Raw genomic sequence first — 12,715 nt, 5'->3', positions numbered from 1 at the left:
GATTTTTTTTCCTGTGATATAAGTTATTAATGATATTAATGTTGTTAGTGTTCTTTTTTTTTCCCACCAGCCAAAGGAGTTTTGGATAGTGGCACTAGATGTTAGGATAGAAGGAGTTTAAGACTGCTGTCAGCCGTTTTTTTCTTCCAAGTATTCCACTAAACCTAGTATAAAACTGATGGATCTGCTAAACAGATGGCATGGGTGGTGTGTGCCTTCCTATTTTTGACAAAATGAAGATAGCTTTATGCTGGCACTTACAGTATTCTCTGAAATTTTGAAAGTAATTGGATGCAGTGTTGAAAATTCCTCCTGCATTGAAAGAAGGAAGTGTCTTTCTGTTGTGCTGACAGGGCTTGTCATTAAGTTGTCTAAATCTGAGAGAAAACATAAAAGCCTTCACTGTGGTCCACAGGCCAGTGGTCCCAAAACCTTGCAACGCTGAGTAAGTATGGTGCTGCAAGGAATATCGTAGTTTTCCTGCTTTTCCTCCATTCCTTTTTCTGCTAGCCAGAAGAAATTCTTGGATCTGTAAAGTTAAGGGCTATAAACAGTATCAGGATTCTTTGCAGTCTGGAAGGTGGGAACCGTTGTCTTTGATTCAGTTTAATGAAGATCTTTGGAAGAAAGATACAGATTACTTTAAAGGCTACTTTTTTTAGGCAAAAAGCAGACAGAAGCATAGTTATGATTCCTTCCACTACAATACATTGGAGTGTTGGAGAACTTAGTATTATGGAACTCATCTTGTTCTGTGGGGTTTGCAGGATGGAGAGGGGTTTTTTGCACATTTATGGCTACCTGAAAAAAAAAGAAGTCTAGAAAATAATGAACTGAATGTATTTGCCCATTTGAGCCTACCAGAATTTTCTTAAGCATTGTGAAATTTGACTGCTGCTTACCATCCACAAACCCCAGTGCAGTGAGGGAACTTCAGCCATAATTAATCAATCTGTTTAAATTCCCTGCTGGAACCTGTCCATGGGTTATTTTGCACTTTCTGCTACAAAGCAGAGTCAAATGTGTTGTCTTGGTTCTTCTGGGGAGCCAGAAAGACTGCGTTAGGGGTTGACAGCTAGAGACCTAGAGAAGCTAAGGATGGGGAGCTGACAGGTTTGTAGGCTGTTCAGTAGAACTGCTTGGCACTGAGTATCTGCTACATTCTCCAGAAAGAAGAGCCTGCACACTGAACCTGGCTATGAACTTCCTCTAGTGTATTGCAGAGTGGGTAAAAGAAATTTCAGGCTGCTAAGATATTTGTGTAATTGCTTGTGATTTACAGCAGTGCCTAATGTCTATCAGTTGCTGCTTTTTTCATGTAAACTGTGACTTGCAGTGAATGAATATGGGCTGGAATGAGATAAGGTGGCCTTGGCAGTGCTGGGCTGATGGTAGACTTGATAGAGAGTGGGTTTAAATATACTTTGCACAGGTGAGGAACACTTGGAGTAGACTGCACTACATTCAAATAAAATGTTCTGATTTGTCTTACCTTTTTTTTTCCAGAAAACCTCTCTTCTGATTCAACTCTCTCCAGCCCAAGTGCCCTGAATTCCCCAGGGCAGGGGATTGAAGGCTTGAACCGTAGGAGGAAGAAACGCACCAGCATAGAGACCAACATACGTGTGGCCTTAGAGAAGAGTTTCCTGGAGGTCTGTGATCTTGTTGCTCTGCTCAGTCTACAAGAAAATGAAAAAACTTTGCTCAGCCAAGTGTCTGTCAGTGAACCCCATTACTGTGCTATTTAGGAAGGTGCTTGTACTAAATCAGGTGAACACAAAGACTGTGCCAAGAAGTGTGCATCAATGTCTACTTCACCTGAAAAAAAAAAAAAAAAAGGGACACAACCCCTCAAAAAACCTCATTGGATCTTGAAATTTACTGACTTTGTGATTTTACATTCCAAGAAAAAAAGCCATAGATCTAAGTATGAATAAGTGCGGTGACAGTCTGAACATACGTCATACCAGGATTTTAGCTGGCCTAGTTAGGCACTTTGTGCAGCTGTATGGGCAGGTAACCTCTTTAAGTAGCCCATTCAATCTACCTGTCTTTCATTATAGGCCTAGACTACTGGGGGCTCATTGACTGTTGCTGTAGTTAATCTCTCTTCTTCCTTCTTAAGAGATGCTGAAAGAATGATTTCCGTATCAATGTCTAGAATTACTTGGAGGATTAACTCGGAAGTTAGATCCCTTCTCTCATAAAGCAGCATGTGAGCTTAGTCTTCATCACCCACCTCTGAGGAACACAGCTTACTATTGTTAGAAATGTTGAAAGGAGATGGAGGGCAGAAGTATCCATTATGGTCTGTCTCTACTGTACCACTGACCAGATCCTGAATATAAATATCCTGCTGAGATTTCTGCCGAGTGAAGAAGAAGCTATAATATAAAACTTCATAAGTTAATGTCACAGCTTTTCAAGTGTTTTTTCCTCTTCTCAGAACCAAAAGCCTACCTCGGATGAGATCACCATGATAGCCGACCAGCTAAACATGGAGAAGGAGGTGATCCGCGTTTGGTTCTGTAACCGGCGCCAGAAGGAGAAAAGGATCAACCCACCCAGCAGTGGTGGAACCAGCAGCTCACCCATCAAAGCAATTTTCCCATGCCCAACCTCACTGGTAAGAATCAAGAACCTGTGTTGACAAGGATCAGTGAAAGACATAGTTTTACTGTACTTGCTGTGGAAGTTGTGCATGCTACACCTTCTTTGTACAACAGACTTGTTCTCACAAATTCAGGTTTTACTGGCATTTTGAGTATCCTACTTGTATACTGTATAAGAGATAATGCTTACAAATCAAACACTAGTTGGGACTTCAGTTTGGGTGTTTGATTCAGTCAGCTCCGGAGTAAATATTCTGACTAGCAAATTTGTATTTGGGGTTATTGCTTTGAACATACTCCAGATAGTGACTCCAGTTTGTATCTGGACTTTCTCTCGTGGCTGAACTTTTTGGTGAAGTAATAGTAAATAAAAATGCTTAACAGTCAACTCCTTCCCTCTTATTTTGGCTGCTGTGATAAGTAAATGAGCTGCACTAGAACATATCATTTGGAGACTGAAGTCACACAAATCCAGTAATACCACGGGTGTCACTTTTAGTCAGGAATGTTTTATATAAAAAAGGTGTGGAACAAAGGGACAATTTTAGCTAATACTCATGTAATTAATTTCGCACACTTGTATTTGCCTCAGGTAAACACAAACTTCATGAAAATAAGAGTAACAAAACACATGCATCAAGGTTCCTTCAGCTCCTTTGCTACCAATGTCCATGGAGGTCTGTTTTCATAAATAGAAACAGTAGCTATTAGATTTCATAGTAGCTATGCTAATAGGAATGTGGTGGAATTTATGTAGCTGTAGCTGTCCTTTTGTAGTATTTATTCCACCCTCATCACTGTAGTGGCTAATATCTTCCAGTTCTTCATTAAACCATTAATTTTGGTTATGTGTTATGATTTCCCCTCATCTATGTCTGAGGACGTGTGCATGCAACCTTTTGTTTCAAGGGAAGGGATGTGTTAAATGTACCTAGTCTTTTTTTTATAGTTTTTTTTTTCTTTTTTTTTTTCCCAATTGGAAAGCAGGGTTGTATGCCTTGCCACCAAAGCAGAACACAGTGAGATTTATGATAGCGTGTTTTAGTAACCACACAAGTTTACTCAGACTGCAACTTAAGAAAGCTTTCCTATGTAAATTTCCCTTTTACTATAAACTGTCATTGAAAAAAACTGAGGCATTAATCACAGTCTCCATTTTTCCAGCGATGTTTCACTAAGCATTTTCACTCATTGTAAGCTGCTGCTTATCATCTTCTTTCTTCTTATTGTAAGGCTGTGCTACCACTCAAATGGATATTCCAGTCCTGTTGCCCCCATACTTCACTGACTATGTGCTTTGTTTATTCCTTGTGTCGGCTCTGGAGATGATGTGTCCATAGGATAATTTGGCTTAGTTTTCTAGTTTGACTGCAAATGGTTTGAAGAACAATGATGTATTTTCAGTATGGTTACATTACCAATCTGACTGGTAGCCTTGCTGCACTGGACTTTGTAGCAGGATTGGAGGAGAATGCTCCTTTACATAGCACCCTATTTTTGCATTGGCTAAAGTCAGTCTTTGTGACCACAGGGTTAGCTGTAGTAATTCTAGGTCATTCACTGCCCTGAAATATGGATTGTGACCTTGACCTTAACTGTTGGGTGGACAGATGACAGATACAGTGTCTGGGCTGCATTAGGGGGAGGTGTCCTATGTGTCTAGCTTGCCTTTATTTCATACCCTGTTTAAGATGTGCAGAAAGCTTTTGGATCTGTCCCAGTTGCCTCAGTCTTGTTTAAAATGCATGAAGCATTTGACTTCCTGTAAGAGGATATGCAGCATGAAAGAGATTTCTTTGATAATAAACTTAAGGTAAGAGGGGAAAGGAGGAAGGCTTTAGCCTATATACTTGGCTATGTTCTCTTGGGCAATTCTAAAGGTTTCATTTCTCTCATTGATGTATAACAGCTTTCAGATATTGCTGTTGAACACCATTTCTTGTCCATAAAAAGTCCTTTCCCTCTTTATATATAATTTTTCCTCATAAGCTAGTTCCTCTAGTCTTAAATCTTCTGTGTTTTTTATTGGTGATGTCTTCAGTGTGCTGTAGCTTTCTTGTAATAAGCTGTCCACAAGTAAAATTAGCTAATGTCATTTGAATGTTTTAAAATTCTAAGATCCTTCTTCTAGCACAAGGAAACTTGTCAAAGGAGAGCTTATAATTTGGTTGAGTAAAAGTGAAATGTTATTCTGTTTATCCATGTAAACACATTACCCTAAATACCTTTGATAATGCTGGGACATGTAAATGATTTTATCAGAGGAAGAGATTTGGATCTGAAAAGATGTTTAAACAAGATTTAAAAAAACAAAAGCCATGACAGAATAATATATTTTGTAAAACTGTAAGAGTGACTATTAAAATAAGGTGCTGTTCTCAGAGGGAGGCAGAGAAGGAGGGCTAACTTGCAGTCTTAAGACAGTATGGTTGTAATGGATCTATCTCCCTTCAAGTACTGAATGATTAAGAATAAAGATATTGCTGGTAATTAGAGAAAGTACTCTGGCTGGTCCAATGAATAATAAAGTAATGTAATTACAAAAAAATTAGGGTTTTATGCAGTATTTCCCTGTTAACTTCCTCAGCTGAGGATGGTAAGAAAGAAGTCCAAGTATTGTAGTTAACTCTTTTTATTGTTTAACAGTTGAGCAGTTGTATTCTTTTTTAACCTCCAGGTGGCAACCACGCCAAGCCTTGTGACTAGCAGTGCAGCTACAACCCTGACTGTCAATCCTGTGCTCCCTCTAACCAGTTCTGCTGTAACTAGTCTGTCAGTCACAGGTAAGGGTTGATTTCTCTTGCCCCCCACATTAACCTCTACAATTTTCTCCTTTTAAACTCTTCAGAATGTCATTCAGTATTGGTCACAGGTATCCCAGAACATTCTTGTCATTGTTTCTTGTTACTCCACTAGGAAACTAGGTCTTTGTGACTATTCATTTAACTTTTCTGGGGATAAAATCACAGGTGATACTGAAATGAGATATTCTATATGCCATTGCTAATTTCTAAAGCTCCTTAGCGTCCTGCTGGCAAGTGTCATTTGATTGTAGGATGAGCCTTCTCATTTGGACCCTTGATGCTTTATGGTCCTACATAAATGTGTGTTTGTCTCCCTTTCAGTTGCATGTGCAGTTCAGTTCTGGTGGATACTGGTTTCTGTTCAGTCATACCTGTGTTTTGTACTGATCTAACCCAAATAAATCTTCTAGGGACAACAGAAACCACCTCCAACAACACGGCAACAGTGATTTCAACAGCACCTCCAGCTTCTTCAGCAGTGACATCTCCCTCCCTGAGTCCTTCCCCTTCTGCCTCAGCCTCGACTTCAGAGGCATCCAGTGCCAGTGAGACCAGCACAACACAGACAACCTCCACTCCCTTGTCCTCCCCTCTTGGGACCAGCCAGGTGATGGTAACGGCATCAGGGTTGCAAACAGCAGCAGCAGCTGCGTTACAAGGAGCTGCACAGTTGCCTGCAAATGCAAGTCTTGCTGCCATGGCTGCTGCAGCAGGACTAAACCCAGGCTTGATGGCATCCTCACAGTTTGCAGCTGGGTAAGGATGAATTTTTCACACCCTTTTAGGTGAGGTGACAGAAAAGGGAAGGAGAATTCGTGAGATCAACTGCTCTTGTGTGTCACTATTTTCTGGTAATTCACTTAGAGTTCTAGCGTAGTTTATCTCAAATTTTCAAGGTTTACTTACAGATGGTAATTAAGTAAATGGTAATTCCCATCAACATATGCAAATACCATTTTCACTTTACAGACATGAATGCTTGGTTGCAGCAATGTTGATAAGTGAACCATCCCACTACAGAACTTAAGACCTGCAACTTGTCAATGAATGACGGAATCTCTTCTATTAATTGTAAAATGGAGAGAGAGCCTATATCCAATTCACACTTCTGTATTCATTTCTCCATCCTGAGCAAAAAGCTGTAAAAAATGCATGATGATGTATTGAAGTTTTAGTTTAAAAATGTTGCTCTGAGATGATTATTTGTTCCTTCAGTTCCTTTTGATTTACATCTTTCCTACCTGAATTTTGGAGATGAGGGTAGTTTTCCCAAAATACTTTACAAGAATCTTTTACAGCAACAATCTATACTAATAATGAATTTACAGTGTCTCTACTTTAGGCATGTTGCTAGCCACATAGCTGAAAGACATCATCTACTCAAGACATCATGAAGAAAAAACTAAAATAAATTAAAATCAGCCCTGAATCTCTGTTTTTTCCTTTCTCCTTGCTCCTGTTCCACTCCCCACACTTTTTAATTTTTTTTAAATAAGATGTACCTCTGACTACCTTTCCTTAAAAGTAATGCTGCTTCCCTTTTTCTTTGTTTATTCTTCCATGATCTTGTTTCCTGCAGAGGTGCCTTACTCAGTCTCAATCCAGGGACATTAGGTGGTGCTCTCAGCCCGGCCCTGATGAGCAACAGTACACTGGCAACAATTCAAGGTCAGTAACATTTGTTTTAATGCATCTGTGTCATACAACTTCAGTTTATGTGTTTTATTTTCCTGTAATAAAAAGAACACTCACTCCTTAGCACTGGACATAAATGTCATGGGAGTAAATGTCTTACAAAATTGTAAGTGTGCAAATATATTTTACGTATCACAGAGCTAAGAGCAGGTGCAACTTCAGAAAGGGGTTTAGAAGTGTGTATGGTCTTGTAATGATCAGGAGGTATTTAAGATATTGAATGTAATCTAGAATTTATTTTGTTATCCTCCCCTCATTGGCATGTAGCTCTAGCAGGTTAGACATCTGCTTTTTATAGCTCTGCTAGCATAAGCTTGAGCAGAGTTTTGTTGTTTTGAGATCTGTTAGGATGGCAGTTCTGAGGAAGACTTGATCATGATTTTTTGTCCTCAGACATATTTCAAAAAAACCCCTACCTTCTGAAGTCCTTATGTAGAACTTTAAATTCATAAAACCTTATCCAGTGGACTAGAGATTTATTTTGGAAGTACCATGCAGACAGTTTCCTCCAACTTTTGCAAGAGTTGTTCCCAGTTCATAGTTTGTAATCTGTAAAAACTAGATGATGCTAGTCCCTGAAGAGCTAGCTAGCCTATGTATTCAAATATCCTCTAAAGTAGCCTAAATCTTCTTACCACAGTATAAGAAGGAAGCATTTCATAAAGTGTCACAGATAAATTTAGGAAATCTTTATCTAAAGCAGACGGAACCCTGTAGATTGGTGAGAATAAGTTGTAACAGTAGTTGTATGTAAGCATTTAAAATATTATGCTGAGGCTTACATCTTTATCTTGTGATAGCTGCTATTTCATGTGAATGCTCATTTCAGCCCTTTCCAGTACAGGTTGCCTGAATGTACAGGTTTTCTGTGGCAGGAAACATAAACCAGTATTGCACTTAAAGATATGAAGAAAGACACTATGGGGAATTAGTTTAGCAGCAGACAACAGAGGCACTTCCGTATCTGCGAGGTTTTGCCCACTCTTCTTTTTTTTTTAGGGAAAAAACCCCAACACTATAAGGAATGTAGAGAGCACACAGAGAAAGGAAAATGCAGAGACCAGTTGCTTTTAGGCACATACTTTTAGGCATTATTTATGGGGTAGAGAGCAAGTCCTATGAGGAGACGCTCAGGGAACTGGGATTGTTTAGTTTGGAGAAGAGCAGGCTGAGGGGAGACCTTAACTGCTCTCTACAGCTGCCTGAAAGGAGGTTGTAGTGAGGTGAGTGCTGGCCCCTTCTCCCAAGGAAATAACAACAGGGCTAGAGGAAATGGCCTGAAGCTACATCAAGGAAGGTTTAGACTAGATATTAGGGAGAATTTCTTTATTGAAAGAGTAGTCAGGCACTGGAATGGGCTGCCCAGGGACACGGTGGAGACACCTTCGCTGGAGCTATTCAAAAAGTGTGTAGATGAAGCACTTCCAGACATGCTGTAGTGGGCATGGTGGTTTTTTTTCTGGGTTGACAGTTGGACTTGGTGATCTTAGAGGTCTTTTCAACCGTGAGGGTTCTGTTCTTGCTTACTGCTAATGTTATCTCCTCCCCGCTCAATTTTCCCTTGTTAGCTCTTGCATCCGGTGGCTCTCTTCCAATAACATCACTGGATGCAACTGGAAACTTGGTGTTTGCCAATGCCGGAGGTACTCCTAACATCGTCACTGCCCCTCTGTTCCTGAACCCTCAGAACCTTTCTCTGCTCACCAGCAACCCGGTTAGCTTGGTCTCTGCAGCTGCAGCCTCCGCAGGGGCCTCTGGACCAGTCGCCAGCCTTCACGCCACCTCCACCTCAGCTGAGTCCATCCAGAACTCTCTCCTCACGGTGGCCTCTGCGAGTGGGGCCACATCCACCACCACTACTGCCTCCAAGGCACAGTGAGCCGGGCGGAGCTGTGCTGCCAGCAGTCTGTGCCACTGTGCGGTGGGATTGGCTGCCAGCGGGGTTTATAAACTGAAAATGTGATGGGCATCCTCTCGCCGTGTTGCTGGGGACAAGGGAGAGAAGGAAAAAATATTAAAAAAAAAAAACAACAAAACCAACAAAAAACAAACAAAAGGAAAACAGGAAGGATTTACAGCTGGGACAGACATTTGCCTAATTTTATAATAAACACTGTCTTTTCAGGATCGCTTCATGGATCGGAGAACTTTCTAACCAAAAATGTAAAAAAAACAAAAAAACAAAAAACAAACAAAAAATTCACAAAAAAAGTGAAAGGACTACTTATCATTTCCAGCAGTCACAATGACAAGTTAAGGTGGGTTATCAGTTCAAACATAGGAAGGGGGATTTCTTCTTTCTTTTTGGTCTAAATATCTTTCTTTTTTAATTATCATTTTATAGGTCTGTTGTACAGGCCGTATGTCATACAAGGTGTTTATAATCGTATCAATTGTGTTGGGGGTTCCTTTCTTAACTGGTACAATTTAGGCAGGCCTGTATTACTGGTGTATCTCTTATTATTATTATTATGATTATTATTATTATTATTTTTATATATATAGTTTGGACGCGTTTGTCTTTTGCTCCTGGATTATTTTCAGCGAGCTCCCATGCCATGGAGGGAGGGTGGGAGGGTGGAGAGGAAGAATGGAGCACAAATAGACTTTCTGTCCTAATTAATCTTCTGGGAATGTTCTGAACAGTGTCCTCATCCTTGAATTTGTCTGATGGTTACTTACAGGGGTCAGAAAAATTTATGTTCATAATTTGTGCAGGAAGCTCAGTGTAGCAGTAGAGATCAATATGTGCAAACTTCCAGGCTGGTCTATGCTTTTTTAGCAGAGGTGGGAAATTAGTTCTCAACTGCAGTTCTCCTTCTCTGAATTACTTAGACAAAATGGCCAAATTCTGCTCTTAGCTTTGTGTTCATGGTTCTGTTTTAATTCAGAGAGAGGGATTTGACCTCCTGAGTCCAGATTGTGTGATATACTGATGGCACTTCTGTTCTATTGATTTGATTTTGAGAATACACAAATAGTTAAAGAGAATACACAAATAGTTAAAAAATGCCAAGTTGTCCCAGCTAATTGGCAGTAGGTAAAGCAGCATTTACTGTCCTTGATTCCCGATAGGTAGATTGGTACAGGATTCCAAAAGGTCAGGCTCTCCCTATTCATAGCAATATTCCTTTTCAAGTAAAAAAAGTGCTTCTGGCTGTGAAACACAGAAGCCAAAAATTTGAGAACAGAAGTTACCACTCATTTATGCAAACACAATAGAGCTGGCTCTGGGGCTTTGCACATACCTGTGTGATCTCGTGTAGTCTCTGAGTTGTGATGCTGCTATCTATGTAAAAACGGCAATAATCATCTCTGACCAGAGCGTCAGGGCTTGCCTGCCACTATAATGATCTTTTCGAGGTTGATTCTGATCCATGTAGCAAAGGATATTTACATGGATGAGGAAGAGTAACGAACTGTACAGAAGTTAGGTCTGTATATTCTTAAATATACAATCTCGTATCTGAACCAAAAAAAAAAAAGATTTTTAAAAAAGAGAAGACTGGATCACTGCAATGCAGTTCACTTTGAACTTTCCATTCCTGATGGATTTAAAGGTTTCTGCCATGTGTATAAAACTAAATTACATTTAGCTAGCAAGGGTATTAGAAGAGTCCCTTTCCCACCACCCCCTTTTCTTTTGTCACCTGAGTGTCCTAAAACAATGAGCTGATGCTTGATGATTCAGGGGGATCCTGGAGCTTCTTATCCAAGATCCAGAAGGCAGCAACTTTAAACTCTACATATGCTTTGGTTTGTGACCTGAGCATGTGAGATTTGTGTTTGCACTCAAGTGGCAGAACTCCTTATATCTTCCCCCACCACCATGTTTTTTGCTCTGTTCATCTCTAACTCTCCACCTTCCTATTTTACTGAATATTTAAACCAATTACCCCAAAACTTCAAAACTAGTGAACTGCAAGCAGGGAAACTAACAAATGTCCGTCCACCGTTTCTAATGTGTTTTTGATTTTTTTTATGTTTTATTTTTTTAAAACTAAGCTTGAACCAAAGTCAATTTCTAGCAAGCTGCTGTACTAATGGATAGTTTGTATAAGTGCAGTTCAGATGCAGAGAGGCGATAGATGCTACTGACAATTTCTTTTTCATTTGTCTTTTGTTTTTATTAATTTTATATGAAAGTTGCTGCTTGTTTTTAATCTTTTTTTTTTTCTTTTTTTTTTTTTTTTCTTTTTTTTTCTTTTTTTTTGTAATTTTGTATTATCCTTGGGGCAGAATCTTGATTTTAATTTGTTTTCTTTTGTTTGGTGTGTAAATAGAATGGCAATGTCAGGGGATTGTTAATCCAACAGGTCCCACCCTTATCCCACCAGTGTGGATAAATCTTAAGTATTTTTGATGTGTTTCTGTGACTTCAGGCTGTGCAGGAAACTTTTAGGGCTGTGAATAATGCTGCAGAAATAGAAATGTACCACAGTAATAGCTTCAAAGTAGTAAAAGGTATAGCTGGGTGAGCTTCAGGGAGGTAGGGAGGACGTGGTAGGGAGATGCTGGTACCCACTATGTTGGTCTGGATGCCACAGACTACAGTTTCTACCAAAGGAATGCAGTCCCCTGGGACTTGGGTTCAGTGAAATAAGAGGATGGGGAAAACTGCAGCTATAATGTTCATTCCTGACTCTGAAAGTTCCTGCTTACTTTCATGCCTGTGCAAAAATAGGATTTATCAGGAAGGTTTTTTGTTAAAGGAGGGATACTACCGGTCCTTTTCGATGTATCCTCTTCTTCCTAAGGGTTTTGTGGTGGTGTGGAGGGGCATGGTCCTTGCATATAGCTAGGAAACACAATGAAAGGTGGGCCTTAAATCAGCAGAAAATCCTCTTTCCACAGTTCAAAGAGACTGTGCCATTAGCTGTCTGAATGAGTTGTCATGTCCCATTCTTGCTGGTTTGTGGTTGGGAGAGGGTCTTTGTTGAGTACATATCTGGAACACTAATGCAGCTTGGATGGTTTATTTATTATAAAAATCTGCTTTTTTTCCTGACTACCTTTGCATTGGTCACATGGCTTTGGTGTGAGCACCTTATTCCCCATTACCCTCCTTCTCTCTACCCCATCACCCTCTCTGGGGCCCAGATTCCAGGCAGTTTCTTAGCAAGTCTTTTTCTGAGAAAAAACTGGAAACTCAGACTAGGAACGTATCCAGAACAGTCTTAGTTTTGTCTGCAGAAGCTGACATAAAACCCAAAGGGCACATATCCCATGGCATCCATCACCTTTTTGCTCTGATTCATTGTCCTATAACATCCCAATGACTGTTGTTCATGGAGCCTGCTTTTCATCACTGTCAGTGTTTTGTCTCATGGATACTGGCTACCTCCAGTATTTAGGTGAAAGATAGAAAGAAATCAGGTTGGCAGCATGTGTACACCTGCTAGTTAGAGTGCACACACTCCTTCAGAGCATGAAGGGAATATTAGATAATGTACTGCAATTCAGCAGAAGTTTCTTTTTTAAAATCATAATCATGTTGACAGCAGAAATTGATACATTAGAAAAGAGACCAAAAAATTGTATATGGACCTACTAAATGTGATTGTAGTCAGTGATCATGAGTTGAAAATAGAGAGCTGTAGTCCC

The 12,715-nt window shown here is 39.9% G+C and overlaps 1 protein-coding gene across 1 annotated transcript in view; it reads left to right on the top strand.

The window, feature by feature from the left end:
* Positions 1 to 9,284, top strand: part of POU2F1 (POU class 2 homeobox 1) — a 117,750-nt gene extending 108,466 nt beyond the window's left edge. Inside the window, exons 11-16 of the mRNA XM_030468320.1 lie at positions 1,507 to 1,652; positions 2,447 to 2,626; positions 5,290 to 5,395; positions 5,827 to 6,172; positions 6,996 to 7,084; positions 8,680 to 9,284. Coding sequence (XP_030324180.1) covers positions 1,507 to 1,652; positions 2,447 to 2,626; positions 5,290 to 5,395; positions 5,827 to 6,172; positions 6,996 to 7,084; positions 8,680 to 8,990 — 1,178 coding nt within the window. The 3' untranslated portion in view covers positions 8,991 to 9,284. The remainder of the gene's footprint in view (positions 1 to 1,506; positions 1,653 to 2,446; positions 2,627 to 5,289; positions 5,396 to 5,826; positions 6,173 to 6,995; positions 7,085 to 8,679) is intronic.
* The last annotated feature ends 3,431 nt before the right edge of the window (positions 9,285 to 12,715 follow it).

This window comes from Calypte anna, chromosome 1 (assembly GCF_003957555.1).
Source record: "Calypte anna isolate BGI_N300 chromosome 1, bCalAnn1_v1.p, whole genome shotgun sequence".
Classification (NCBI taxonomy): Eukaryota; Metazoa; Chordata; class Aves; order Apodiformes; family Trochilidae; genus Calypte; species Calypte anna.
This window is presented reverse-complemented; position numbering and strand designations above follow the sequence as displayed.